The following is a 27,109-nucleotide window of genomic DNA, read 5'->3' as shown; positions in this document are numbered from 1 at the left end:
TTTGGGTTGTGGTTGCTCCAAAAGTCACCAGCATGAATGGAAATAGAGAAAGGCTGAAATAAAGTCCACCAAATATTACTGCCAAACCCCCTCCACCCCAAGACACTGGGGGAAGCATCAGTTATTTTATTTACAATGGCAACACAGTGAGGGGGACAAGCAAGGCCTTCTCCTGCTTTACAAAGAATGACTTTGAATGGCTGAGACTGCTCCTGAGCAGTGCTGACTTGAAGCAACTTCTGCCTTTCCTAAAGCAAAACAACAAACCCAAAAATATCCACCACCCATCAAAAACATCAGTGACATTTTCCCCTGCTGTCCAACAAGATAGTTTTCTCTGGACATAAATTCATTAACCAGCTCCAGTAACCCCATCAGGAGGGGGCCAGGGGACAATTTTTGCCCCTCTTACAAGGTGTAGATAGACAGTGGTAAGGATGGGCACGGTATAATGTTGTTTATTATGTATAATAAGAAGCATCCAGAAATCTCAGTTAAGGACCAAGCCCCAGAGTGCCAGCCCCTGTACGAACACACAGTAACAGAATCCCTGTCCTGAAGAGCATACAGGCTAAAAATGGTTCCTTATGTGGCACAGTTTGGAGGGGAAGAATAGGAATTGGAGGCAGAGAAATGAAAAATCAACCTTCTTCCTGATTTCCTTTTATATTCCAAAGAAAGACCACAAGACATGAATGCTGAGATCATAATTTCCATTCCCCATCATTAGGTATGAGGCTAGTAGAGTGACAGAATCACAGAATCACTTAGGTTGGAAAAGACCTTTTATGATCATTGTGTCCAAATGTAAATCTAACACTTCCAAGAGCTCCATTAAACCATCTCCCCAGGTGCCACATCTCCACATCTTTTAAACACTTCCAGGGACTACACCACTTCCCTGGGCAGCCTGTTCCACAGCCTGACCACCCTTCCAGTGAAGAATTTTTCCCTAATATCCAACCTAAACCTGCCCTGGCACAACTAGAGTATGTTTTCTCTTATCCTGTTTCTTGTTATCTGTGAGAAGTGACTGACCCACCCCTCATCACACCCTCCTGTCAGGGAGCTGTGGAGAGCAAAAAGGTCTCTCCTGAGAATCCTTTTCTCCAGGCTGAGCCCCCCCAGCTCCCTCAGCTTCTGCTGTCCTGGATTGCCAAGCGAATTGTATTCTGTTTGCCATCTGTATGGCAGCTGGCTTCTGTTCAGTGGACAGCTTTCCTTATCTCTTCCACACCCACTCCTCCTTCAGGGAGACACCTGCTGATAACAGCTATTGAATGTCCCTGCATGGCTGATAAGAGCTACAGCATCCCATTGGGAGATGTGTGCCCAGAGGGAGGAGCCAAGCATTCCTACCTGGATATAATCTGGAGATTCTGGAACACCAGCACAGCTTCTGCACTGGATTCCCCAGAGGAACAGCAGCTGCCTCTCCTTCCCCTGGATCTTCAGAGGCAGAATCCATCCTTCTCTACAGGATCCCTGCTCCAGCAGAGCCACCCCTGGCACTGCAGGAGGGCTGAGCCACAATTCCAATGGCACTGCTGCCAGCACCCTGACCCACAGGGTGTCAGGCTGGGTTCTGACTCTGTCAGTGTTGTTCTAGTTTACTGCATTGTTTATTTTATCTTTTTTATTTTCTTCCCTAATAAAGAACTGTTATTCCTGCTCCCGTATTTTTGCCTGAGAGCCCCTTAATTTAAAATTTACAGCAATTCAGAGGGGTGGGGAGGGTTTACATTCTCCATTTCAGGGGAGGCTCCTGCCTTCCTTAGCAGACACCTGGCTTTCCAAACCAAGACATCCCCTCATAAGGCTTGTGCTCCAGACCTTTCCAAAACTGACCTGGGGAGCTGAGGAGTGGCCTCACCATGCCCAGCACACAGGGACAGGTCACTGCCCTGCTCCTGCTGCCCTGGGTGTGTTTGTCTTCACCATGGCAGGGGTGGGAATGGGACTGGCTGCTCCCTGGGAAGGGGAGGCAGGAGGTGAGGGAAGCCCAGTGCCCACTTGGCTGTGAGGCTGACAGCTCCTCCACCAAATACCTGGGAAGGGGAGAATGGTGAAACCTCCATGAGAGGAGGAGGCAGCACAGCCACGCAGGTGTTTGAAGCAAACTCAGAGCTTTGCAGCAGCCCTGGTGCCTCTGTGCTCCCTGCCCAGAGCAGCACAGCTCAGCCTTAGGGCTTTGGTCTGTGTCTAATGCCAGCCTAGGAGAGCACAGAGGGGCTCAACTCCAGGGCCAAGCTGAGCTGGGCAACTCACAGCTACTGGATGTCTCTGTGCCCTGGGTCCCCTCCTGATAGCTGGAAAAAACTATTCTATAAGGAAACTGGAGCCTTGCAAAGTCATTCCAAAAGAATGGCAGATTTTTCTTTTTGGCTTTTCTTAGCTTTCCTTTTTTTTTTTCCTTTTTTTTTGATACTATAGAAAATTAAAAACATGATTGAATTTGTGCATGCCTTTATTTATTGTGCTATGGATGATGGGCACAGACTTCCCTAAGCCAAAAAGCCCCCTCCCTCCTCCTTCCCCAGCCTTAGTAATCAGCTTCCTTGTGCTCCAGCCCACGCTAGACTATTTTCCTCTGTCAAATCCTCCATCATTGGTTCAATTACCTAGGTGTGTGTTGGCTTTATCTTTTTTTGGTGAAATCTTACAATCTTTCAAGTCTACTTTGTCCTCTTAGGTTTTTGTACACCCCATTTCTCTCCTGGCTGATTTTGTAAAAGGTCTAATTTCAACAAGTTGCTGCTCTCAGGGCTGAGGTCTGTTCTCCAGTGCCCATGACAATCAATTGTGTCCACCAAGAGCTTCGAAGCTACAGCAAATTGCAGCTGTTTGGGCTCTGTTGCACAGGGCTGTTAATTTTTCCCTTCCACACTTTGCTCCCTGTGCTCAGTGCAGCCTCCAGTGCCTGCACACCGTTCAAGCCACCATCCTGTTGGGGAGGGATCTGGCACAGACCCTGGTTTGCCGCCGGGGCGTCCCCTCCCACACAGCCCCGACAGCTGCCTGCCCAAAGGCGAGGAGGACGTGCTTCACTCAGAGCCTGGCGTGTGAGCCACTTTCAATCCAGGATGCTCTTTCCTTTTGGCTCCCCAAAGAGATCACAGGACCCTGTTTAATCCAGCTCCCTGTCGGTGTAGGGCTGAGTCATAGGAGGTTTTTCTGTTGCTACATCTAATAACGCTTTGCTACTGGGAGCAGAACATCATCCAGCTTGGCTGGGAGTCGGCACTGTCACCCAGCAGCTTCCCTTGTCTGCAAGTTGTTTTGATTCTTTTCTTAGACTTCTCCCTCTCTGTGTCTTTCTCTCTAAAACATTAATTTCCTCTAATTAGAGCCTCCTTAACAATTCTTTTTTTCCCCCCTCTCCTCAGTTAATTTCCTCTAATTAGAACCTCCTTAATAATTCTTTTGCTAAATCAATTTCCTCAGTTAGAACCGCCCGCCACAATTTCTTTCCTCCCTTTCAAAAGCTGTCGGAGTAGCTAAGCAAATTATGCTTCTGAGTAACCTTTATCTCTTCCTTGGTATTTTAAAAGAACTGTAACAGGTTAGACAGGCACAATTTCCCCTTTCAGAGCTCTGCTGGTCTGACCCCATTAGGTTATACTTAGCTGAGTGTTGTACTATTGTATACTTAATAAGATGCTCTAGCTGTTCATCTGGAACCCAGGTAAGGCTGCATTTGTGAATGAATTAAACATGACACTTCATTATTCAGATCAGATTTAACAGCGTCAAAATCCGTCTTTAAACCAGACCAAATTGCTCTCCAAGAATATCTAAAACCTCCTGCCCCTGTTAGCTGTCCTGTGAGCCAGCCTTTCCTAACTTTTCCTCTGCAGCCATGCTGGCTTCCTTCTCCTGAAAGCCTTTTAAGTCCTAATTTTTTTCTAAAACATGCTGTTTTTTAAAAAAGATCTTTTTGTTTCTAATTTACACAGTAAGTAACTATTAACAGCCCACTGCTTCTCACAATCATGCTGTGGGCCACATCAGCAGCTGGTGTAAATGGGGAGGCAGCCAGTTGACACATTATGGACCTTGGGCCTCAGTTTCCTCTTCTTTATTATGCAGTTTCTCCCCCAGCTGAAACTGTGTAATGCATTTCTCCATCTCTTTAAGATGGGACCATCTCACTACGCTTGTCCTTCTTAAAATCCATCAGGGACAACTCACTCCATTTCCTGATTTTATGAGGAAACAGGCCAAGTGATGATGGCAACTGGGAGGAGCCATCCAGTTAGAGTGAAAACTCTTGTTTTATGCAATTATGAAAAAAAAAGAGAAGGGAACACATCTGAGCTGCAGGAATGCACTGGAAGCTGTGTGTTCCCTTTCCTATACCCCTTCCTCAGGTTGGCACTGACCACCCAGCACAGATCTGATGGCATCAGCGAGTGTCCCTGCCAGGACAGCACTGCCCCTCTGTGATTCACAGCCCATGTGGGACAGCCCAGAGAGAACTACCTCACTGCAGGCTCAGGAGGCTTCTTCTGGCCCTTCTCACAAGGACTTCCCCCCTCTTTTGGCTATGCCCAACTGCAGAGCCTGCTCTGAGTCCTGGTCACACAGCAGAAATGTCACCGTGGGCCCTGAAGAGCCTGCTCCAGTAAGGCAGGTGGGCCCTTCCAGCTTGGAAATGCTTTCCATCACCGTGGGGTGGGAATGAGCAGTGCCTCAGTGGGAGGGTGTCCTGGAGTGATCTGTGAGGAATGCTTCAGAGATGCTCTGCGGGGAGCTGGGGGAGGCTTGCAGCAACTCCATCCTCGTCAGTGCCACCATCAGATGTCTGGGCAGGCCCAAAACGTTTCAGCCAAGCCCAGCTACTGTGGGAGAGCTGCACTGCTGTCCTTGTCCACACTATTTCCTCCTGACCTTTCCGAGCTTCAGGCACCCCACAAAATCTGTTCTGGTGGAAGTGGTGCAGAAGTCGTAAGATGTATTTTATTTCCTTTGCAGTCTTAATAACTATGCAGAAAACTCCATTTGCCATCACTTGCCTTGAAATTTCGGAGTAGGATTGGATGGAAAAATGAAATGCATTAAGGTTTTTTTGTATTTGACAAAATCCCTAATGCTTGAGATGGGAATAGGATGTTTTTGGGTAATCTTACAAGGAGTACAATGCTGGTGGTGTTGGAGAGAGGGCTGTCTGGGGAAGGGTAGATTCTCTAAAAAGATATGTTAGAAGGCTAAAAAAAAAAAAGCTGTTTGGTTCTTCTCAGAAGAGATGAGAGAGCAGGAAGAGGGAATCACCAGGTCGGGTTGCTCAGACTGACAGCTGACTACAACAGGAGAGATGCTGTTCTCTATGCCCCTCGAGAAGCCCCTCTTGCTGCTGCCCTGCCCGTTCCAGCTGAGGACAAAGGAGGGCTAGAGATAGAGATAGGCAATCCAGTAGACGATGTTGAAGAGCAGGAAGGCGGTGGGGAAGAAGACGCGGGAGTAGGAGTCCAGGCGGGATATGTGGATGCGGACCCGTCCCTCCCGCCACATCCCCGTCTGACAGTCCTCGATGCAGCAGAAGAACCTCTCACACTCCTTCCCCTCCAGGCACGGGGAGCCGGGCTCGTCATCCTCATCCTCCTCTATCTCCGGGGGCCAGTGCATGATGTGGTTGATGTTGATGGCGGTGAAGGTCGGCATCACCTGTGCGCCCGCAGGTGGCTGTGAGGGGGACAGGCAGGCAGGTTAAAGGGGAGGAAAAGGCAGCAAAATGTGTTCTGGACACCAACCCCGGCCCAGCTGGCAACAGATCAGATCATCATGGGTGCAGTTCAGTGGAGGGGGATGACTGATCATGCCCAGTCTCTGCACCTGGCTGTGAATCACCACGTTTGGGGAGCTGCAGCTCCCTGCGTGACTGTGAGCGTTCTCCCGGCACCCCAGGGCACAGCGCGACTCAGCAAAGGCCTGATTGCACTGATTGCCCATCTGTGCAGTAACAGTCAGTGCAGGAACACGACCTGTTCGATCTGTTCTGGCCTCTTCCCTCATTTCCCTGAGCTCAGCTGTCTCTGAAGACACAGCACACAGCCCAGATGTGTCTGCTGGTTGCTGCCTGTTACTGCAGAAAAGCTGGGGAAAGGCTGTGTGTGTGTGACTCCTCTGGGCCCATCAGGAGCCTCACAGAAGAGCTCTGTCCACCCTGGGATAGGAGGATGGGATATCAGGGGTATGGGGGATGTGCTGGGAAATGAGCCTGGCCCAGTAGAGATATGTATTTTTCTGTTTCAGTTCTGCCCAGGTCAGAGGCCTCTTTCAGTTCACGTGCCAGAAATACCTGCCATGAGCTAGGGCAGATCTCATGACAGAGGATGAGGATGAAGAGAATGATGATCACTATGGGCTCACTATCCTCACACTCAGGAGAAGACACAAAGAAAAGTCAGTTTCTGCATCTCTGTGACCTGAGATACCTCTCTAATCCAGAGATCAAACTGATACAGGAGTCTTAGAGTGTCATTTACATTCAGTCATGTGAGTCATTCTAAACTGTTCTGATGAGCTCTCCAGCAATTCTGAAGAGGGCACAGAGCATACCTGGCTCTGACAGGGGCTTCCTTGTTTTAAGGGAGCCTCAGCTGCTTTCTCTGGCTGTGTCTCTCTCACCTCTCAGACCCACTGGGTGAACTCAGTATGGGTCAGGCCCTAAACCACATCAGCAGTTTCCAATGCAGGCTCAGGAAGGATATTTTTAAATAGCTTGGGGTTGTAGCAGCATCCACCTACCAGCCTGGCTTTCCTGTGGCTGTGCTCCAGGGGTTTCTTGTTTCCCACCAGGTAGTTGAGCGTGGCGTACTCCATGAGAGCGGCGAAGACGAAGATGAAGCACACGGAGACAAAGAGGTCCATGGCAGTGATGTAGGAAACACGGGGCAGGTGCTTGCGGGAGATGGTGCTCAGGGTGGTCATGGTGAGCACAGTCGTGATCCCTGAGAGAGAAAACAGCTGGCTAAGTACTGACAAGGAGTACATCTGTCTTCTACACACATCCACCCCTCAGAACACCCCCATTTCCCCTCTGCTCTGGTTGTCTGGTCCCATTTTGGCTCTGCTCAGCCAGACTCTGGTCTTGAGGCACCCTCTGATAATGCTCTATGAGAAAGAATGATGTTCAAAACTCAGTATCACACAGACCATCAGTGGTAAATGAGCGGGAAAATCAGACTCTGCATGAGGCTGGGGTGGTCAGGCAGGGCTTGCCCTCACCTCCTGTCCTCCATGTGCTTCTAGAAGGTACACAATCTAGTACAGCTTCTAGAAGGATCCACAATCTTCCCAGGCACAGAGGGGAGGCTGACAGGTCTGTAGTTCCTGGGGCCCTCCTTTCTACCCTTTGAAAAAATGGGTGCAATATTTCCCTTTTTCTGGTTACTACCATGACTTTTCAAGTGTCACAGAGTGGTTTGGAAACCAAATCAGCCATGCAATCGGATGTATCTTGTCAGGTCCCATAGATTTATGGGTGTTCAGGTTCTTCAGGTGGTCTCAAAGCTGATCTTGCAGTGAGAGGGACTTTGCTGCTCCTCTCCCTGACTTGCAGCCCACCCACTGTGGAATGTGGGGAGAGAGGCTGCCAGTGGCGACTGAAGCAAAAAAGAAACTTCAGCCTCCTTCTCATCCATTTTTACCAGTTTGCCATCTGTATTCAACGTGCTTTGACCTTCCTTTTCTGGCTGACAAACCTGGAGAAGCCTGTGTTAATATCCTCTGCATCCCTAACCCCATCCCTACACAATTGGCAGCGTCCCTGTGCTCCTTCCAGGATACCTGGCCCTGCTTCCACTGCCTGTGCATTTCCTTCTCACCCTTTAGTCTGACCAGGAGCTCCTGGCACATCCATGCTGGTCTCTTGCCTTCCTTTCCTGATTTCTTACACCTGGGAATTGAGAGCACTTGTGCTCTTTGGAAAATGTCCTGAAAAATCTGCCAGTGCTGTTCTGCTCCCTGCTCATCAGGCTGCCCTGTAGTAGATACAGGTTCCCTTTATTGCCTTGGTCTGATTCCATAAATTTCCAATCTGCTCCTGGCTATTCTTCAGAGACAGCTCTTCACAATCTATCCATCCCCTGATGCAGAGGGCAAGTGTGTAGGAGGTGATAAGGAATTTCTTTTGACATGAGTGGGGCTTGGAATCGTTTTTGCAGGAGGAGCAGTGCTCACGTTTCTGCTTCCAGAGATGAAGTGTCAGGAGCCAACAAAGGATCAGCTACAGGAGCTGGTCCTGTGATCTCATCCACTGATTTTCAGGATGTGGGGAAGAAGCAGGAAGTCAACCTGTTCCTCCTTCCCTAGCATCCACCTACATCCACCTGACACCCTTCCCTGAGGTCACCTCAGTGGCTCTGGGGGTGAGCATGGCCAAAGATTTTCATGTTTTCCTGCTGTACTTGCAGTAGCAGATGTGATGTGACTTCCCATGTTTTTGCAGTGCCAGTGGAACTGGTCCAGTTTACATCTCCCTCATGTAGGCTGGCAGGCTCAGAATGTGCTGGGGATCATTTGTGTAAAGTACAACAGGGGCTGTGGAGAGAATACATTATTCTTCATGGGCTATAGTCCCTTCCCATAGAGAGGGGCCCCTCTCCTGGGGAAACCTGCCTTTGTTTTTTGAGACAGTCACCAGAGCTGTGCACATTTTCCTCTTGCTGTTCATTCCTTTACCAGCCACAGACTACAGCACACCCTCACCTTCATTGGGAATGACACCCTCCTCCTCCTCCCCCCTCCAGGAGCACCAAAGTAATTAATTTTGAGAGGGAGGTGGGGAGACATGGCCATCATGGATGGGCTCTGAATAGCTGATGGCCCCTCCTCTCCTCTCCATGCCCACAGAGACCTGCAGGCAGGGCTGGGAATGCTGCCTCCAATTAAAGGCAAAGTCAGCAGGGCTGATAGGAAGGACAGCACTGGGAATCACAGCTTGCTGCAAAATGCAGATACAGCCAAAACCTACTGAAAACTGCAAAGGTGTCCCCAGCACCTATCAGAGCAGCATTCAATCAACAGAAGCATTTCTCCTGCCTCAAGGAGCCACTGCAGTTTGCTGAGAGAATCTCAACAACAGGCAGAGCTGTTGTCCCTCCCTGGGTCCTGTGGGGTGACTGACACAAAAAGGTTGTACCTACAGGGCTGCCAGCTCCTGCCAGAGCCTGGGGCTCTGTGGATGCAGCCAAGCAACTTTGCCCATTAACCCTACAACCTTCCTGTCAGCAGCCCTGCACAGGAGCCTTGAGAAGTTGTGAGGAAATGTGGAAAACGTGCCTGTGACAGGAGCCCTTTGGGCAGCACTGCAATGCCACAGCTCAGCCCTTTTCTCTCCCTTTTGGTGCATGAGAAGATCCCATTGTCAGCTTGGAAAAGTGTTGCAATGTATTTGCAAGTGTGCACCAGCCAAGCTACTTCTAAGTTTGTTATCGAAACATCAACAATTCATCAAGACTATTAGAACAAAAATTGTGCTAAATTAAGAAAGAAGAGGCTGAGAAACCAAATACCAAGACCACAAGAACTAGATAACAGAAGACTGTAAAACACATAGACTGTAACCAATCATATACTCCAAGAAATACAAACAGAAAATGAGTGAACAAAACAAAAGCACCAATCAAAAAGTGTGTACTTAGTAGTTTAGAAAATCTATAAATATATGTATATCGTAAACAATAATCAGCTTCTACTTATTACTATTAATCAATTGTTCAAAAGTCCTAGATTTCCCCCAGAAAAGGCTGTGCTTGGGTTTCACATGAAGCCATAAGAGAAGAGTGAGGTGCTCTCCTGAGATAATCCAGCAGCCCAAGCCAGCACACCTGGAGATTTGGTTGAGCTGTGGAGTGTTACACACAGGAAGCTGAAAGAGTGGCATCTTCTCTGGTAAGCTCAAAAATGCCAGAAAATGGCAAAGTGCTTCAGGAGATTTTGTAGTCCAACACTGCCAGTCTGCTTGCCTGGCAGGGTTTGACAAGCATCAGACATGCATCATCCTGTCTCTTACCCAGAGATGTCCTGGCTGGCGTAGAGTCTCTCTTGATCCAGAAGGAAACCCAGGAAAGAACAACAGTCAGGATGCAGGGAATGTAGGTCTGAATGGCAAAGTAACCCATACGTCTGCTTAGGTCAAAAGAAACTGTCATCACCATGTACTCCCCTAGGAAAAAGCAACAGACATTGGCATCACAACATGAGGCTTCCTAAAGCAGAAAAATCAGCAAAGTTTCAGAATTTGGAGTTTCTGATGAGGCTTTTTTGTTGCTTTAAGTGCCTGTCCATCTGGTTTTGTAGCTGCCCAGACTGTTAACTTCACGTGGCTGGCTGAGCAGGTTTGGTGACTCTGTGGTTTTGTTGCTAGTGGATTCTGTGGCTACATGGCTGGCTCTGTAGCTGCCTTTGTGACTAATTTAGGAGCTGACTTTGTGGTTGCCCAACTGGCTCTTTGCCTGGCTATCCATATGGCCACCAAGCTGCATTCATACTGGCCTGGCTAAGGACAGTGAAAAGCACACAGTCTGGAAAAGTTTCAGGGAAGGAGCTGCAGAGAGCATTTATCTTCAGCTGATTGCTGCAAGGGTTTCTTTTCTACAGAAGCTCTTTGGCTGTAACAGGCCTGGCTGGCTAACGAACTACCTGAGCTGTGACAAAGGAGGTGTCCTTCAATCACTTCCACTGAGAGTCTGCTCCTGCCTCTGGAAAAGGCATGTGGTGCTGTACATCCTAATTGCTCATTTGGCAACTTACAGTGGTGGCTCTTCCTTTTTTCAGAGGCTCACAGTGAGTATTGGAAAAAAGCCACCTGACAGCTCTGGGGTTAACATGGAGCTTGCAAGCAATTACCAAAAAAAAGAGAATGACAAGCATCAGAGGGCCACTGGTGCATTCAAGACACTTTCACTTCTTGTCCCAGTCTGTGCTGCCTTTCTACCCTGGCTGCCACTGTTGAGAGCAGCAGCTTCCTGCAGAGTGGGAGAAGCTCCTGGCTGTTTCAGAGGGCTGAAAAGTATGAGCTCAGCCCACCTTCAGCAATCCAGAGGCTTCCCTCAGCTGGCTGTGGGAAGGAAAGGGGATGTGAGCTATTATGAGGAGGAGGAGGAGGAGCTGAAGGGCTTCCATTATTTAGTTTCTTCACACATGCAGCCTTGTCCCTGTCTCTTAAAGCACAGTTCAGGTGTTCATCAGCCTGACACGAGTTTACAGAAGGAAAGATCGAGGCCTGCAAGTTCTGATTCCTCCAGCCCCGTTCCAATCATAAGCATCACCCAGAGATTACACAGCATGCACACACTGCAACAAAAGGGGATTGAAGCTCCCTCTTCTCTCCCTCCTGACCCTTCAGTTAGGGATAGCTTCATTCACACCAGCACTGTCACCCCACAGTTCACAGATGTGAGTGGTTCTGGTTTCTCCTTGCACCCTTCATCCCTATCACTTCTGCTCCCTCAAGCCAAGCTCCATCTTTTACTTTTTCTCTTTTTCCTCTGACCATGCTGTTGTAACCCCCCTTCCCCACTGCTTTGCCTCCCCCCAAAGCACAGCACAGTGGTGCCCCAGGGGCTGCCTCCCCTTGGCTCACCTGCCCCAGTCCTGAGGACCTCTGAGGTGTTCCTCAGCCCCGTGAAGTCGAACTGGTAGAGCCTCCAGGTGCGCTGGTCAGACACCTCGATGGAGTAGCGTCTCCAGCGGTAGACGATCTCCTCCCGAGGGTATCCATCTGGGAAAAGCCATCAGAGCAACACAATGCCACCCAGGCCCACCCTGGGCACCCCCTGACTGCAGAAACACGGGCATCTCACCAGAGCTGCTCTGCAAACGGCAGCCCTTCAGCAGGTCTTTCTGGTGCCTTTTGTTTGGATTCCCTGAGGCATTCCCACATGGAATGGGAGTAGGGGCTGGACCTACCCTCGTGGGCTGCTTCAGATCCTGGGGATGGGGAAGGCACTGCCAGAAACAAGGCACTGCCAGAAACAGAGCCTTTCTAAGGACTGCAGTGCCGGGAATGAGATGTGGGTTGGGCCAAGAGGACCCTGCTGGTTTGAGGAAGAACTCGATTGAAGGTGGCAGAGCAATGGAACAGTGTCCCCAGTGAGGTTGTGGAGTCTTCCTCCCATGATTCTGGAGTCAAAATTCTGGATTCAAACCCCACCTGGCTGCATTCCTGTGTAAGCTGCTCTAGGTGATGCTGCCTGCCAGTGGGACTGTTCTAGAGGATCTCCAAAGGCTCCTTCCAGCCCTGACTCTTCTGCAATTCTGTGACTCCACCAGCCTGAAGTCTTTAAGGGTTTTATCTCCCTGGGGCAGCTGGCACCTCATGAGTGCCATCCCAGCCATGAGTACATCAGGAATACACAGCTGCCAGCATGGCTCTGGCTGCTCTGTGTGCTCCCTGTACCTCTTGCCCTGGCAGCTGATCTATGGAAAAGAAGGGATGCACTCTCCATGGAGAAGAAAGCCTGGCCCTGCAGGCTGCAGCACAGCTTCTCCTGCCTCTGGCTTTCTTGATAAAGAAACAAGCCTGCAGTGAAGCTGGGACCTGGGAGAAAGTTCCTAGGAGGAGGATGGAGTAAAAGCTTGGCAGCTAACTAACAGTGTGTTTCTAATTATCAAGCATGTACAGCATGCACCACTAATTAGCAAAGATGAGGGGTGGTGGGAGATGAAGGGATGAGATTTCCTCAGCATGCTGCCTCCTTCTGAAGCACCTCAGAGCTCTGAGCTGCATCTCTTCAGTGGCAGGGGAAGCAGGAGAACCCGAGCTCAGATGATTAAATCACATTTCCCACCCACGTACGAGGACAGGGATCTCTTGGTGCAGAGAGGCTCCCTGCAAAATTACCAGAGGAGATGTGATAACATCAGAAGCCTTCTCTGCTGAAGAGTCTGGATGAGTAGTGCCTGGGAGGAGAGGTCTGAGTAACCCTCCTTTGGAGCAGAATGTTTCCAGACCTCACTCAGAGAGTGGGAGAAGATGCAAGGCAGGACAGGTGCCATTTGTCCACCAGAATATATCCATGTTCTGTCTGGAGTGACCAGAAGGTCAGTGAAACAATCTCCTCCAACCATCCACCCAAATTAAGGAGAAACTCAGAGATGTTGTGATTCTGTTGCTGATGATCTCAGCTAGCCCAGGAGTGGAAGGATGCTTCAGGCCATGAAGGGAAATGGGCCAGGAAGGGTGCCATGGAAATTAGGTGAAAAAATGTAGCTAAAAGGGAGGGTGGCTTCCCCAGAAAAGAAACCTCCACTGAGGTTTCTCTGCTTGCCTTCTAAAGATATCTTTGAAATATGTATACTCACAACTGGAAAAAACCAAAGGGCAGGAGTGAGTGTCCATTGGGAAATTCTGCAGCTGGAGCAGACATTCAGCCTCGATTGTCAGCCTGAGACAGGGGGAGAGAGAGAGACAGAGATTTTGAGCTGGTGAAGATGGTTTGATTCCAGCACCTAAATGTGACAGAGGCATTCTCACTTCCTTGAGAACTAATTTGCTGAAGATCAGTCTGTTTGCAGGAACATTCCAAACCAAAAATACATGTTTGGATATTTTCAAGGTGAGGAAAAACATGTAAATTTCACCTTCAAAAAGCCCTTCTGCTTAGTGAACTTTTCAGATCCGTTTATGAAAGTGGGAAGTTATGGGAACAAAGAGCCAAATTCTCTTTTTATTTATCTATCAAACATTTATTCTGTTTATTAACAGAATAAAACAGCTGGACTGACCGAGTAAACATTTTAAAGGATTTTAGTTTAGGGAACCACTTGACCATCTTTGTCATCAGACCAGAGCCTGCTGGATGTACCTGAGAGTGTAGAGCACTTTCCCATCATTCCAGATGCGGAGGAGCTGATTGGGAGTGGTTATCCAGTGGGAATCAGCCCGTTTGGAGTTCCTGAAGAAGGTGTCAGGGATCCAGATGCGGCTCACCATGTTGGTGTTCAGCGTCAGAGCCTTCAGCGTGCTGTTGAACCGCAGGCGCCGGTCGTACCACGTCTGGGCAAAGAAGATGTCAATGGTGTATTCCTGGGGACAACAGGGAAGAATGGGATGTTCTGAGAGGGATTCAGGCCAAGCAGAGCCTGCTCCTCTGGTCTGCAGGCTGAACTTTGATTTTCTCAGTCTGGGAGCAGGCGTTGGTGGCCTCTGACACCTTTCCAAGCTCACCAGTAGCTCACAGCCAGGACATCCATGGTGTAGCCACACATTTCTCTTCACAGAGAAAAGCAAGGCATGATTCTTCCCAAGAATATTTCTGGGTTTCACATTCTCTGAACCTCAGAGAAAGACAATTCTTATCTTATTTGCTGTGCCTGTGTTTGTGCCAAAGTAGAATGCAATGTGGAGATTGTTTACCCACAGTGATGGTGTTTTGTTTCCTTGGCCTGTCAGGGCCAGGTGTGTGTGTGTGTGTGTGTCAGGACTGTCAGCTGACACTCTCGAGATTCAGGGCAGTGCAGAGCAGTTGTGTGCAGGGTTGAGTGCTTGGCAGATCCAGTTTTAGATGTATAGAATAGTATAGTATAATAAAGTAATTAATTAGCCCTCACAGCATTGCTATACCATGGCACACTCAGGAAGAGCCAGAGATTCTGTGCTCACTGCTGGGCTGAGCCTGGCCCTTGCCTGGAAAACCAGGACCATACAAACAAGACCTTGGGCTTCCTCTTGGCAGACAACTCAATACTCCTTTTAAGCACAGGCATGAAGGGGCAGTGTGGACATTGGCTGAATCCAGCCTTAAGTTCAGCTCCCCCTTTTCAATCACAGGCAGGGAAAGCTGCTCCCCAGCTTAGCAGAGAAGGCAAGCAGACAGCTCTTTCTGTTATTTACTGGGGACAGCCCAGCCCTGTTCCACACTCCTCATTTGTACAGAGAACAATGGTAGTGCTAAAAAAAGTTTATAAAAATGTAAAAATTAAAAAAAAATGTAAATAAATCTAGTGGTAATCCACCCCTTGCTAAAGGACTGAAAAGGGATTATCTGAAAACTCAGAGCACTCTGGGTCCTTGGGTGGATACCCCTTGCTGGAGATTAGAAAAGAAACCTGGGCCTGCATGGTCCCAGCTCTGAGTGAAACCAGTTAAAAATCCTGAGTCTTTCACTGAAAAGAGATTTTCCACTATAATAAGGACCTCCAGTTTTGGTAAGGGAGTGTGTCCTAGCTTTGGATAACTGGCAGATGTGAGAGGCAGCTCCTGCCTGGATTGGACTGGCAGTAGCCCACACCATTAGCCCACCACTCTGCTGCTCGCTGCCGCAGCTCAGCGTGCTCCTTAAACTCCTTTTCAGCCTGCCTGAGAAGGTGCTAATTAATGCCATGCAGGAACAAGTCTGGCACTCAGCAGCTGTCTGAACCAGCCCCAGATCCAGTCCCACCAGTGCATGCTGCAGTCAGTCACCTGCTCCTGGGAGCTCCTGACGCGACTTTTGGTCCCTTTCACTGCTGTTGAACCTGCACGACCCCCACTGCCTCCCTCTCTTTTGTGTGCAGAGATGAAGAAAGTCTGACTTTGCCATCCCTCCCTCTCACTCTCCTCCTCCCTCTATTGATTTCTCTCGGTGGAATTTTTATGACTGCAGCACATCCTCCCCTGGCTGCCGGTTCAGAGGCGGCTCCTCCAGCCGTGCTGCTGGAAGAGCTGCAGCACTCCCTGGGACAGCGCGTCCTGCGGGGCGCAGCCAGGGCCCTGCTCCATCCTCCCCCCCTGGCAGCCAGCAGAGAGAGTGATGGGTGCCCTGCATGTCCCTTTACAGGAATGAGATGGTGAGGGAAGAGATTTTGCCATCAGCAGCCGAGTCGCTCTCCGGGCTGATGCTCCACCCTGGTTAGACACAGGGATGAGCAAAGGGGACAGGGTCCCAAAGGATGCCCAAGGGGGGAGAATGGGGACAGGTGCAGCACGTTCAGAGGGGTGGCTTTGCCTCCACAGTTCATTCAAAGCAGACACAGAGTTAAGGACAGCAGCAGCTCTCACAGCCAAGTGCACAGAGCCAGGGGCAGAGCCAGAGCCTCCTCCAGCAAGGGGAGGAATGATGCATCTGACTCCACGGGTATCAGAAGCCTAATGAATTACTTTATTACACTATATTATTCTATACTATATTACACTATATTACACTGAATCTGCACAAGCACCCAACTCAACTCAGCTGCCCAGAATCCTGTCAGTGTCTGCTGACCCACAGTCTGCACACACACCTGGGCCTGACAGGCCAAGGAAACAAAACACCATCACTTTGGGCAAACAATCTCCACATTGCATTCTACTTTGGCACAAACACAGGCACAGCAAATGAGATAAGAATTGTGTTTTCTTTCTCTGAGGATCCTCGCTGCGATTCCCAGAAAATCCTTGGGAAGTTGAGCCTTGCTTTTCTCTGTGAAATGTGGCCACAGGATCACACCGGGTACTGCTCGGGTATAGAGTATGTGGTGATGGAGACATGGAAAAATGTGAAATAAAAGCAGCATTGTTGCAGCGTTGGGGCCAAAATAGCACAATATTTGACAAATTCTCCCCCATTACTGCACGCCCTGTTTGAGTTCATGTGAGTTTACATAGCTCCTCCTAAGTAATATCTCTGGTGTAGGAGAAAGCAACCAAACCTGCAGTGATAAATTAATGTTTGATGGCACTATCAGTGTTAAACTACCAACTGGAGTCACTGGTGACATCTCAGTTGTGTCCTGCCTTAAAGTTCAGCACTCAAGTCTGGGATAATCAATGCTAACACTCTGCAAGAGTGGAGGGTCAGCTATCCCAGGGGCTTAGCATTTGTTGTCAAGCTCAGATTTTCAGGAGGGATCAGCATTAAAGAGCTCCTCCTGTGCCATTCATAGCCAGCCTTTGCAAAAGGTGTGGTGCACAAGTCATTCAGCTCTTGTAAAGCATCTGAGCTGTTATTGTCACTGTCCTGTGGTTTGATCTCATTTCAGTGGCTATTATTAGCACAGCTACTCACGAGGCAGAACTTAGGAGCTGAGCTGGCTCCCTTGCCTCCCTGTAGGGAGCCCATTGGGAGTTTTTGGCATTTACAAATGTATTTTCTTTCAGAATTATCTGAGGCAAGATTTATACAAAAGTGCTGTGGCCTTTGGGAGGACTTTTACCCTTCCAGCTTCCTCCCCTGTGCTGCTGTGTGAGTGAGCATTGTGTGGCCCCACTGGGGCTAAACCACAACAGCTCCTGAAGAATTCAGCACCCATTCCCACCAGGAAGCCTCAGTGATGCTGAGGAGCCTTGCATGGCTGGGGTTTTGCACTGATCAGCTGTGGGATGGTGCTCAGACCCCTCTCTGGGTGTTATTGAGATCCCACTTAGCTGCAGGCATCTGCCAAGGTGATTAAAACAGGAGGTGCTTGACCATGGGGTTCCTACAGCTTTTAGGGACTGCTGGTGGGGGATCTCAACGTGAAGCAGTCCAAGTTGTGTTATGGAAATACCTCTTAATAATATATTAAGAATAAACTCTTCCTGACCTTGGGAGAGTCAAAGACCAAAGCTGAGTAGCTGGAGTTTGGCAGGATGAGCTCAGCCCCTAAAACTCAGGGCGCTGTTTCTCCATCTCCTGCACCCCTGTAGTTTTTCTCTGCCCCTGACACTCAGCCATCAGAAAGAGACTCCTCAATGCCTCGATTTCCCCATGTGGAAAAGGGTTATTGTAAAATACGCCCCCACCATTACTGCACCATCTGCTGTGCAGCACATGGAGGTTGTTAACTCCTCTGTGAAGGCACAGGCATTTTTAGTGGTTTTAACAGAAGGAGCTAACGAGGGAAGGAGGAATTGCTTTAACAGTTTGGCCACACCATTTGGATCACACACGTGGGGTAGCACACACATGTTGGCACGCATGCAATATTCCATCCAATTTCAGTCATGGAATAACAAATCCAACTCCCCATGAGGCAGACCCAGAGGGCTGCCTGCCCTAAATGCTGTCACATGAGTTTATCCTGTGCTAAGGGATGCCCTGTAGCGTGTCCTCTGCTGGCTGAGAGTGCTCCAGCCCAGCCTTGCTGGCCCTTGGGCACTGTCATCACCTGGCACTGCTGCGCACCCCTGAGCAGCCCTGGCTGTCCTCATGTGGTCAGCACAGATGCTGGTGGAAACACAGTTCCAGAGAATGGCATGACCTGCAAACATTCAATGGAAAGAATGGTGTTCGGTTAAAGAACATTTGTGAGAAATAAAAGGATGGGGAGCTGATGGGGGTGTTTCATATTGGAAGAAAAAAATAACAACAAAAAGATTTTATTGTGTTCTCAAAGCCTTTCAGTTTTCAAAAGCTATGATTTTGCTGTGTGAAAAGTAATTTCTAAGAAAACTCCAAACATTTTCAATCCAAAAGAAAAGAGACTTGTTCAGAAATCAGCCTGTCCCAGCAGAGAGGAGCTGGGAGCTGGCCTGGTGTGCTGTGCTACCCTGAGGGCAGCTCCTTGGGTTATCTCTGCTCCTTGGGTTATCTCTGCTCCTCTGCCCTCAGAGATGGGGAATCAGCCCACATTCCCAGGCAGATCTGGCTTTAGGAACTCTGCTCTGGACCAACTTCCACCCTGGGTTCAGAGCAAATGTAATTTAGGGCTGCTGAGTTTCAGAACAGCTTAAACTCACAGGGTTTGCATGACAAGATTTGAAGTGAACACTGTGTGTTTTCAGGTTACCTTACACACCAAACAAACACAGCTGGGCTCTGCCAAAGCACCCTTTCCAAATGGCTTTTATCAAGTTTGTGTGCTCAGTTCAGCTGACCCCTCTCAAGAGTGCAATTAGTGGGAACCAGAGGGGCTGGGACCCTGTGGTTCCTCTGTTCCATTTATGAGCTTTTTTTTCTGTGTTAAGAACTCAGCTTTCTGCCAAGTGCCAAAGAGAGGAGGAAAGCCATGAGACGAACATGTCATAGATGGCCTCCTAAATTAGGATAAAATGAAGCATTTAAATGTAGTTTTTGCAACTTCACTTGTATTCAACAGCAACAAGAAAAGCTCTGAACAGAGGGCTCGGAGACCTGGAAACACCTTCCTCAATTTTCCTCTGCTGGAGAGAGAGTTTAGTCTCTTCCAACTCAGAATACTCTGTGAAAAACCCTAAATAACAGTGGGGCTGAGAGATTAATCTCCTAGACAGTCACTTTCTAGCTTTCATTGTTCTGATATTTGTTCTTACTCACAGAGCTGCCTTCCCTCTTCACCTCCAAGCAAATCCCTCGCTGCAGTCCAATAAAGCAGGGACAGCATTTCTGGTGCTCTGACGTGGGTGTGATGTGGCCATGCTGCCAATCACACAGCCAAGCAAAGCAAATGTCACAGGCATCTCAGGGATGCTGCAATTCAGGGAATTCTCAGAAGTTCTTTCTTAGAGGACACCCAGGAATGGGGTGGTTTTTTTCAAGGGCTGGTAGGACACTCTGTGCTCACTCTGTCCACACCCCCACAGCCCTGCCCAGGTGAGCATTTTCCTCTCCAGGACAACCCAAACACTTTTCCAGCCTGCAAACATCTCAGACAAATCCTGGCTTGCACCACACGTGTCTCCACATCCCAGGGAACACATTCTACAATAGTAAAAAGTCTGGAGATGCCTTCAAGACTAAATAAACAACCTAAATAAGAGAACTGTATGTTGAAGATTGCAATGCAAGGAGTTTTCAATTACCATCTGTATGGCAGATTATCTTTGTCCAGTGGGCAGTTTGCCTTATCTCTCTCTCTGAGTGACCACAATCACTCCTCCCTGGGGAGGGGACACCTGCTGATAACAGCTATTGAATGTCCCTGCATGGCTGATAAGAGCTACAGCATCCCATTGGGAGATGTGAGCCCAGAGGGAGGAGCCAAGCATTCCTACCTGGATATAATCTGGAGATTCTGGAACACCAGCACAGCTTCTGCACTGGATTCCCCAGAGGAACAGCAGCTGCCTCTCCTTCCCCTGGATCTTCAGAGGCAGAATCCATCCTTCTCTACAGGATCCCTGCTCCAGCAGAGCCACCCCTGGCACTGCAGGAGGGCTGAGCCACAATTCCAATGGTTCTGCTGCCAACAGCCTGACCCACAGGGTGTCAGGCTGGGTTCTGACTCTGGCAGTGTTGTTCTAGTGCACTGCATTGTTTATTTTATCCTTTTGTTTTTCTTTCCCTATTGAAGAACTGTTATTTCCTGCTCCCATATTTTTTTTTTCCCTGAGAGCCCCTTAATTTAAAATTTAGAGCAATTCAGAGGGGTGGGGAGGGTTTACATTCTCCATTTCAGGGGAGGCTCCTGCCTTCCTTAGCAGACTCCTGGCTTTCTAAACCAAGACACTGTATTTTAGAATAATCTTGATATTTGAATGCACCACTTCTTGTCCCCCCAGCTGGTGGGCAGGGATGTGCTGCTGGGCATGACATGTGTGGGCAGCCAGCAGAGGGAACAGGCACCAAAAGCACATGCTGTGCCCAACACTGACCACTTCAGGGACTGCCTGGGCACTGCCAGGCTCCTCCCAGCTCTGCCATTAGTAGTGTGGGACACCTCACTTGTGGCCACCTCCATGGCCCTGCTCTTGGTGAGATCTGTCTCTCCAACACAACGACCAAAAGAATGAGAATATAAGTTTAATTCCACCTCCAAGGTCCTCTTCCCTTGAAATCAGACCCCAGAGAGATTTCTGGACATGGTGCTGGAGTGGCTGGGGGAGCTCTCAAGGACAGCAGGAGCAGAGCTGTGGTGATCTGTGCTTTCAAGGTGACACACTGAACTTCCCATCTGTTTCACTTCTGCAGCAGCACCAGCAGTGCTGTCCTTGCCTGAATGTCTTTTGCCTCTGTCCAGGGAATCTCAGTTGAAAGAGAGTTCTTTTTTTAATACAAACGTGCTATTAAAAACCATCTCCATGTCCTGTGCTCGTGCCAGGAGCTGTCAAACAAGTCATGCTATAAATGCTGCTCTGTCAGTTGCAAACTCCCCCAGTCACGGCTTGCTCACCCCTAGAGCTGGCAGATGGGAACTGGACAGGGCTTTCAAACCTGTGCTGCCTTCTGAGAGCCCCATCTGCCTGCTCCCTGCACCTCTGCTCCTTCCTGCTGCCGTGGATGTGCAGGGGGGGACATCTAAAAGGCAGGTTTTACACTCCTGACAGCCAACCACCCCAAATCCTTTCTTCAGAGATGTTCCCCTCCTGCCCTGCAGTGATGTTATCTCATCCCAGGCAGCCCCAGGGTGCCCATTCCTCTTTCCTTGGGCTCTCCCTGTGAGCCCCAGGGGCACAAGACCTGCACGTGTGTGTTTTAGCATCTGTTAGCAGCCATCACCCAGAGGACTGAGGAAAGTCCTTGAGGCCAGACATGACATCAGCCAGACTCTGCTCTGCAGAAGCACAAGTCTGTCTGCACTTGTCCCTGATGAGGTTATCACTGAAAAGGCAGAGGTGTGGACACAGGATGCTCAGATGGGGCAGAATTGATTAAAGGGGAAGGTACTGGACACTGAAATATTATGCAAAGCATCTCAGGGAAGGAGCCACCTCCTTTTAGCTTGATTTTTTTTTCCTCCACTCTCAGGAGAGGACCTGCTCTGGGTGCAAAGTCACATGAAATTCTGATGCAGATAAGATGCAGCCCAGTTTCCACAATCTCTGCAAAATACCTGGGCAAGGCAAAGCTAGGTTTGTCCAAAGTCTTGTCTTCATGTCACACCTCACTGCTAAATGCTTAACTGCTCCCTACAATGTCAAAGGAACTTTGTGCAGAAGAAGAAAGCAGGTGGGGAAAGAGAAGAGGTGAGGATGGAAGATGTGAGGGCAGAGCAGCAGAGATAACATAGGATAATTGGAGGAGATATTTTACACTTTGGGCAGGTGCTGTTGTTCATCTGTCCTTCTGGCTCACGGGGTGTTTGAGGAGACAAAAGGAAATTTCCTTGGGAAGGGCTGGAGCACAAACCTTCTCACTGCATACAATTAACTCCCCGGGATTGCTCCCCCAGAACAGCTTGACAAGATTCAGATGAGAAGCTGGAATTTCTTTAATTGTATTTCCCATTCCCGTGCCACCCACTGTGACTAAAATGAAACCCTGGGATGAGCAGTGCAGAACTGCCCAGGACTGGGGAGCAGCTGCTGCAGCCCTGCTCTGTGAGAAACACTCACTCACTCCCAACAAACACTGATGTAGGATTGATGGGGTAGCACGGTCAGGATGGACAGAGATGAGAGATCTCTGCAGCCAGGTCTGGAATTTGGGGTTCATTGCAAAGGGCCTGGGTGCAGGGCCCTGCTGGGAGCTGCCAGACACAGCTCAGAGCAGGACTGAGAGGAGAGAGGGGGAGAGAGGATGAGAGGGTAAAAGGGTTAAGAGAGTAAAAGGGGTAAGAGAGTAAAAGTCAAGAGCTAAGAGACAAGAAGTAAGAGTGCAAAGTTCTCGTTACAATACAATAAATCTTCTGTGTTGAATATTCTGATTCTCACTAACCAATCTTGTACAATATACAAATCCTATAGCATTTCCATACAGCCTGTAAGAATCATTACATTACCACACTGTGTTACATTTTAAACCCTACAAACTCCTCTTTGGGCCCCTTCTGCCAAGCTGGCAGGGTCTGCTCTGCCCCTTGGGCCTGTCTGCAAGCAGAGGGTGTTGTTCCATCAAAAGGGGATCACCTTCAGCTGGCCATGCCATTGTTTTCCAGGTGTTCAGTAACTGAGGTATCTCAAAGCTTGCTTTCATTTCAATCTCACTTATAGTTTCTATATTCTCAAAATCTTTTGCCAGGCAATCATATTTATAAGGCTTTCCTGTTTCATCTTCCCCAACACACTGAGCTCTGGCAAACCACCTCTGCTGGCAGCACATTGAGAGGATCCAGCAGAGCCCAGACCTGGGCTGAGAAAGGACAGTGCACCCAAGTCCCTGGGATGCCACCCACACTATGGAAATGCCTGCACTGGCCAGGAGAAAAACCACCTGTATAAATCCCTGTCTGATTGTCACCCTCAAGGTAAAAAAAGGACATTCAAAACATCTGAGAAAGTTCTGTTTTCCCAAAAGGGGAGCAGTTTGTGCCCTCTGCAGAGATCCTCACTGCTGACCCTGTTCTCTCCTGGCCCCGGGTGAAGGAGGAGATGGGAACAGTGCTCTGCTTCACCAACTCTTTCAAGGAAATCTGTTTCATGTTGTCTCTCATGCCCCCTTGCTGTGCTTACCACCTCTCTCTTCCTGCCCTGCCAGTTCCTTGATATTCCTTCTCTCTGCCTCATTTTGTTTTTCCTTCTGCAGTTCTTTTCAAGCCACCACACAATCACAGCCCAGCCCTAATGAGATTTGAAGGGAGCACCAGGCTGTGGAAAGCAGCTGGGAGAAACTAATCAGGTTACAAAAAAAGAACAATTTCTCTCTGCCTCCCCTGTTGGGCACTGGGATGGTGAAGCAGCAGGAGAGCAGTTGCAGAAGGGTTCCCAGGGCAGCTGATTCCCCTCTCCAGGCACAAATCCACACTTCAGGCCAAGTGGGGAGGCCATCTGGCACTCAGGTCACCAGCCCTGGGCCAGCAGGACCTGCTGAGCTCTGCTCCTGAGGGCTGCTCACTTCCCATGGCACCTGGTGGGTGCAAACCACTCTCCTCAGAAATGAGGGATTGATATTCCCAGCCTTTATTTTTCCTTCTCCCAACTGTTTTGTACAGTCTCTGCCTGCTGTAGATGCCTCCTTTGAGACTCAACCACTTGACCTTCCCCAGCTCCCCTCAATGATTTCAGAACATCTTTGGGAAGTGGTGAAAAAGATAAAGGCTCTGTTTTCTATACAGTAGTGTAAGAAATACTCTGGCAGATCTTGTATATCCCAGAATCACACACAGAAAGAAACCAAACAATGTGGGATCTTTGGGTTAGTCCAAAGTTCCTGGGAGGTGGACAGCACATCTTTAACTGCTCCTTACCAAATTCCAGCACCTGGACTTGGCTTTGGCTTTTTGTGAGAGCAGAAATAGTGATGTATTTTCATCTTGCTGATCCAGAGAGAGGAACCAGGGTCCATTGTGCCTCCTCACAAGGTACAGAGTCATGTGAGAGACTAAGGCTGCAGTCCCTGGACATGCCAGCTCATGGAGGGAAATGGTTCATCCTGAATGAACCAGGTTTCTCTGCCTTCAGCTTTTCTTTCCAAGAACCAAATGAAGATCACCCAGTTATCATCTTAACTTCACCCCTATGGCTGTAGGAACAACCAGCCCAACTCCCTGAAGCTTTTCCCACTCCTCTACCCTGCTGCTCTGCTTCCTCTCCTTGCCTTTTCAACACTGCTGAGGTGGCTCTGGGTGACTGTGGAGGAGAATGACAGACTAAAGGCCACACTCTGCTGTGGGAGGCAGCACAGGTGGCAAATTTGGAGGGAGAGAGAAGCTGATTGAGGGGAACTGTCAGAAACAAAGCTCCCAGCATTTGGAGAATCCCCACTGTGACCTCCCCTGCTCCCCAGCCACATGGAGACAAGGTGTTCCCCTGCCCACACTCCCAAGTGTTTTGGTTCACACCTCCCACGGGCATCTGCCTTTAGGGGGGAGCCTTTAGCACCACCTGCAATTCCCCTGTTGAACAAAGCTGATCAGATGGCTGGAGCCATTCCTGGTCAGGGAACAAACACACAAATTCCAGCTGCAGGTCGGGGAACAAGCACACAAATCCCCACCACGGAGTTCTCTGGAGCGGAGATGGACACACAGAGCTTATGCCAGGGTCTCCAGCCATCATGCCCCTTTATTCCCCCACCCCCAGTGCCCCAGGCAGCCAGCAGGATCCCTGCAAAGCTGCAAACTGGGAGTTGGTGGGGCAGTGCTGGTGTGGCATGGCTGCAGTGTCCACCTGCCCACCCACTGACCAAACCTCACCAAACTGGAGCCACAGAGACACCAAGGCAGTTTGAAAAGATGTGAGGAGCAGCAAAGCCCCAGGAAGGCTCACGCTGGCTTCTCACTTCCAATTTGTACCACGGGCAATTAAACCTTTCCTGTGCATGGAGATGGGACGCAATAATCAGAATATTCTGCTTTTAGCACCGAGGCATGAAGAGGTCCTTGAAGCATATTGATTGTGGTCACCCACAACCACTGAATTCTGAGAAATGGTCTCCATTTTGTGACACATTTATAGCAGGCAGATTTCACAACAGCCTTTTAAGGGAAATGGTAGGATGGCTTCATCTGGGAATGCATGGAAATAAATAGAACTGATTTCTACTGGAAAAAAAAAAAAAAAAAGGTGTTTTGCTCAAAATAAATTAAAATTGTCAAACCCTAAAATGAATTACCTCAACCTTATAATTTCATTCAAAAACTTCTTTTTCTTCAGCAAGCTAACAAAATATTTCGTTTTACCCTTATCTAGTTGATGCACTTCACTTTGACGTTTATTTCCAAATACTCATTTTCTTGCTTTACTTATGCAGGACAGAATTTATCACCATATGAAGAGCAAATCAAAACAATCTGATGAAACCAAATGTAAATGTTTTGATTGTCCCTGAACCCATTTCTCCTTGGAAATGCTGAAGAATTCTGGCTATTTGTCCTAAGTGGGAGGGGAGAATGAGCCTATCTCTCCTATGATGCTGCTGTTTGCCCTAGACCAGAAACCTTGGCCTCAAACCCTGGCCTCTGACCAGCTCTGGGCTTGATTCTCACACACCTGAAATATCCCATCCTCTCCTGCAGAGACATCGAAGGCCTTCAGTTCAGATAAATCAACTCTGCCTAAAAATCATTCAGCCCAGCGAGTGACAACTATTGGTACAGCTCACAGTCCATATATCTGTCAAATTTGACACAGCAGAGCTCTCCCTTTGACTTGGAAGAATCAATTTAATGAGGGTCAGAGCACAGATCAGTAGCTGGATCACACACAGCCTCCTGCCCTGTCCATGAGCACAGCCTGGGGATCTGCAGGGCAGCTCCTTTGGGTGCCTGAGGTGGAACCAGTGCTTTGCATCCCCTGCAGTGCAGTGGGCACAGCTGTGTGCCCACCCTGCAGCAATGCAGCCTCTGCATCACAGCAGAGCCTCTTTGAATGGCCTGCCAGGCTGAGAGCCAGCAGCAGGACAGGCCCCAGCAAGGACACTCCCCTGGTCACTGAAAAGTGGCCCTGTGGCTCTTTACCAAGCAGGAAGCCCCATTGCTGGCAGAAACATCTGGAAAGGGGGACTGGGTGCAGCTGCTGTGACCCCAGACTGTAGGAAAGGTTTCCTGTGGGTAAGGGTGAGGAGGCTTTTCAGCCTTTGCTGTCCTTCTTCACCTCTGAATCTGTTGCATGACTACTGGAGAATGTTCACTTTCCCCTGGATGTTAAAGAGACCATCTTTCTGGTATTTCATCTGGTGAGCTTCCCCTATACAGGCTGCAGCTTCTCTGGAATGAAGGCTGAGATTTCTAGAGGGGCTGATGAGACCCCTGACCCAGGAGTAGACCCAGGCATGGAAAATCCTGAGTGGTGTGGGAAATGGGAGGGTATGGGCCAAATCCTGCAGGAATTCTCTGACCCCATAGCCATCATGCCCTCGGGTCAGGCACAGAGAGCACAGCAGCTCCTCGGGTGCCACTGGTGCATCCTTCCCAGGCTGCCTGCAAAGGTTCAGGGCCAGCACATCCCTTCTGCTGCATTCAGCCCAGCTGAAGAGATGCGAGTTTTCTCCCGAGGCTGGCACGGAATGAATGAGGGATTGAGTCATTGCTGCCAGCAGAAGGGCGGAAATGGGATCCGTGAAGGAATTTACAAGAGCCGATTACTTCATTATGGATGTTGATTTATCCCGTGCTGCCCCAGGGCCAGAGGCTGCCCCGCCTGTGGCTGCGGGAGGCACCTGTGTGCCAGCACTGATGCTGCAGTTTAAGAAACCTTTAAGTACAGCCACATTCCCCATTTAGCACCAGGCTGCGAGCACAGATGTTAATTAACTTTAGGGCTTTGCTCTCCAGAAATGTCTCCGAGGAAAAGAGGAAAAGCTCTTTCCCTGCCCCCAGGAGGCCACTGTCCAGATTTTCAGGTTTTATTTAGCTCCAAATTTCAGATGCAAACCTCCAGCTTTTCACTGATAACAGACTCCTTGAGTTTTCTGCACAGCCTGTAAAT

The 27,109-nt window shown here is 49.2% G+C and overlaps 1 protein-coding gene across 1 annotated transcript in view; it reads right to left on the bottom strand.

Moving 5' to 3' along the window:
* Positions 1-442: 442 nt before the first annotated feature.
* Positions 443-27,109, bottom strand: part of LOC129125864 (gamma-aminobutyric acid receptor subunit gamma-4) — a 41,561-nt gene continuing 14,894 nt past the window's right edge. The window contains exons 4-9 of the mRNA XM_054641531.2: positions 13,812-14,032; positions 13,309-13,391; positions 11,588-11,725; positions 10,016-10,168; positions 6,748-6,950; positions 443-5,682 (exon numbers count right to left, since the gene is read on the bottom strand). Of these exons, the coding sequence (XP_054497506.1) occupies positions 5,389-5,682; positions 6,748-6,950; positions 10,016-10,168; positions 11,588-11,725; positions 13,309-13,391; positions 13,812-14,032 (1,092 nt within the window). The 3' untranslated portion in view covers positions 443-5,388. The remainder of the gene's footprint in view (positions 5,683-6,747; positions 6,951-10,015; positions 10,169-11,587; positions 11,726-13,308; positions 13,392-13,811; positions 14,033-27,109) is intronic.

The sequence above is a fragment of the Agelaius phoeniceus genome, chromosome 14 (assembly GCF_051311805.1).
Source record: "Agelaius phoeniceus isolate bAgePho1 chromosome 14, bAgePho1.hap1, whole genome shotgun sequence".
In the NCBI taxonomy this organism is placed as follows: Eukaryota; Metazoa; Chordata; class Aves; order Passeriformes; family Icteridae; genus Agelaius; species Agelaius phoeniceus.
Note: the sequence above shows the minus strand (reverse complement) of the source record. Positions and strands in the feature narration are given on the sequence as shown.